The sequence below is a fragment of the Oncorhynchus clarkii genome, chromosome 24 (genome assembly GCF_045791955.1).
Source record: "Oncorhynchus clarkii lewisi isolate Uvic-CL-2024 chromosome 24, UVic_Ocla_1.0, whole genome shotgun sequence".
NCBI classification, from domain to species: Eukaryota; Metazoa; Chordata; class Actinopteri; order Salmoniformes; family Salmonidae; genus Oncorhynchus; species Oncorhynchus clarkii.
The window spans coordinates 34,984,930-34,988,120 of NC_092170.1; the positions used below are offsets into that span (position 1 = coordinate 34,984,930).

The 3,191-nt window shown below is 41.8% G+C and overlaps 1 protein-coding gene across 1 annotated transcript; it reads right to left on the reverse strand.

Annotated features, from left to right (window-relative positions):
• Positions 1 to 2,846, reverse strand: LOC139382983 (paired mesoderm homeobox protein 2A-like). Its single transcript, XM_071127264.1, has 3 exons — positions 2,624 to 2,846; positions 760 to 947; positions 1 to 486 (listed from the first exon to the last, which is right to left on the reverse strand). Exons 1-3 carry the CDS (start codon positions 2,844 to 2,846, stop codon positions 1 to 3), a joined length of 897 nt encoding a protein of 298 aa, XP_070983365.1.
• Positions 2,847 to 3,191: the final 345 nt, after the last annotated feature.

The following is a 3,191-nucleotide window of genomic DNA, read 5'->3' on the forward strand; positions in this document are numbered from 1 at the left end:
CTAGTACAGGTTAGTCTTGAGAGCATTGGGTTTCCGGTGGAAGGAGGAGAGCACGCCAGCGAAAGGCCCTGTCATACTGTCTGCAGGCTGCCACGCCTTCAGCAGCTCTGGAGCTTGGGCTGCGGGTTGGGCCATTCCTGGGTGGGCGGGGCCTAGGCTGGGCCAGCCAGGGGGTTTGAGCCCCTGTAGAACGGGGGAGCTGGAGGTGTTGGCGTAGCCACCATTAGCAGGGGCGGGGCTGGGGCTGAGGCTGGCAGGGCTACCCATGTTCCCATTGGCTGAGCCGGGCAGAGAGGCGGTGCTGTCAGGGGTGGGACTGCAGGTGGACTCTTTTGATTCGTCATCATCTGAGGAAGATCTGGGCTCACCCTTTTTCCCTCCAGCATTGCCATTGTTCCCTCCTGGGCCCCCAGTCCCATTACCAGATTTAGAGTTGGCCGCACGCTCCACCTTACGGAACTTAGCCCGCCGGTTCTGGAACCACACCTGACACAGACAGACAATAAAGTTTAGTCTCATTCAAACGTCTAAAAATAAAACCAAAAGAAAAAAGCAACAAAATAAATATACACATAAAAATACATACTATCTCTAAAATATACTCATGAAGGATGTATAGATTACAATTTGGTAGATAACAATCATTTCGACAATAACTGACTGCATTATCAAAATTAACATGATGGTGTAAGCCCATACATGGATGAAAATGTTTTATCTATTGTGAATTCGTGTTTTTCATCAGAACCCTGGACTCACCTGCACCCGCGCCTCAGTAAGGTCGATCTTGAGCGCAAGCTCCTCGCGTGTGTAGATGTCGGGATAGTGGGTCTCCGCGAACACGCGCTCCAACTCCTTCAGCTGTGAGCTCGTGAAGGTGGTCCTTATGCGCCGCTGTTTCCGCTTCTCGTTTAAACCGGATGGGTCGGAGAAGAACTTATATGGAACTGCGGAGCCAACCAATCACAATAAAACCAATTAGCGATGCTCTGTTTTATTGTAGGCGTTTTTCTATAGGCTATGTTATGGAGTTGCCTTTGTCTGACCTCGTAGGCTATAGGCTATAGGTGGAGGCTGAAGATGTTTTTCCCTGTACAATACACGTTTTAATTGACTTGATCAATTCAACTAACGGAATATAGCCTATCAGTAGGCCTAGGTGAAATATCGTGGTTCCCATATTTATATAATTTATTATTCAGAGTTATTTTTTTATTGACGTTTCTCTTTTGGTTTAGTCTATGATAGGGAAGTAGTCCACAATCGTACAAAATATATGACTACATTTATACAATTAGCTAGTTGTAATTATACCATTAACTAAATTAAGTAATTTGTAATTTGGTCAAATTTGCCTAAACTAAACATGGAATAACAGAATTTGATAGGCTATCAACAAGGGCATCGAATAAAATGTTGTGATAGACTAACCACCTTCCAGTTTCATTATTTAATTCAATTTGATTTAAAAAAATGAAAAGTGTCATGCAGCCTGATCATTACATACAGATATTTTAGAAGTGTTTTTTCCCCCAGAAAGAGAGAGCGCGTGCATAACGGACGGTCTGTCAGTGCGCCTTCATTAGAACTACAATAAAATCATATTTTAAAAAAATCATTAGCTTATGCAGAAAGTTAGAGGGAATTCACATATAAATATAAACAGTGCAATAATGAGGTTTTAGGCGCAGCAGGACGTGCGCGCTTTTCGAATAAGGTGGCACAGCCTGCACTATTCAACCATTTGTTGAAGAAAATTCGTTTTTATTAGTTGTAGGCCTATTAGTAACTATAAAACGTAATTGTTATTTAATTGTTATTAATATAAGACAGCAGTTACCATATTATTCTTGTTACTAAGTGAGCTATTGTTTGTTTCTTTTTTCATTTGGACACATGAAAACGAGCTTGTGCATCTCAAGGGATTTCGTCTTGCAAAATTGTAAATTCAAAAGACACTCGCACATCTGAGCTACCTACATGGTAACAGTTGAATAATATGAGGGGGAAAATAAACCAATACGTAAAGCTTCTTTTTTCTCATCCTGCAAAATTGTAAATAAATAAAGAATCTAGTTTTCCTATTCCATCATATCGACATGAATTATAAAATTGGAATGTATGTATGGAAAGGTAGCAAAAAATAAACATTTGAATTGCGCAGTCGAATCGTGACCACATAACGAATTAAATAGAAAATGATGGATAGAGGAAAGGGTACATTTTAGGATAAGCTACAAATTACAAATTTGATTAGTTGATAATAGATATATTTGCCATCTACCGAATTGTACACTGACTGAATTATCCCCATGCCAACGAACATAAAACGAAAGATTAGACCCTCAAATTAAGAGGTATGATAATATCAAACAGAATATTTATAATTTCGATTAATTTAGTTATCATTAATCAAATGAAATGTCTTTCCTTCTTCGATTAGCCTAGTTGGTATAATCAAATAACAAAAATGACATTTTACGCAAGTATTTCAAATAAGACCAGACGCTTTAACTATTACCAACAGCTGGAGATGAAACACCGCTGTGAGCAACTCCTGCGAGACAAATCTCCCACTCATGCCCCACTATACCCTCTCCCCATACTCTCTGCGCGCTCTTACCTGTGGAGTAGGGTGTGGGCTGGTGCTCCCGAAGGGACCCCAGTGTGCAACTAGCGGTGCTCAGAGGTGCGCATCCCGGGTTGGCACCGAACCCGGTCCGGATCGGGTTGTACTGGAATGAGCTGGCCTGACTGCACGAGCTGAAGTCCGCGTAGGCCGATGCCTCCATGGCCGCCATGCACGAGTCATATGAGTTCAGGTAGGAGTAATCCATTTTATACATGGAGGCGCGAGGATGACAACTCTGGGGCGAGCGCTGGATGAAATGTATTTCTCCGGATTCGAGAGGAATTAAAACGGTTAAAGCTGTAAAAACACCACAGAATGAATTCCGTTTTTCAAATTTCTCCAATGACCAGCTTTAGGTCCCCGAGTTCAGTCCCGCTCTCAATTTCGTTTTCTTGTTTTCAGTCAAAGCAGGATGTTATTTTACCATTTATATGTCTTTCTTCACGTCGCTCTCTCTTCCTTGAAAGTAATATTCCTGAAATCTCTTTCTTTCTTTTCTCTCTCAGTATCAGTATCTTCCTCTTCCATCCACGTCAGTTTCGCTCTCGCTCCCTTCCGG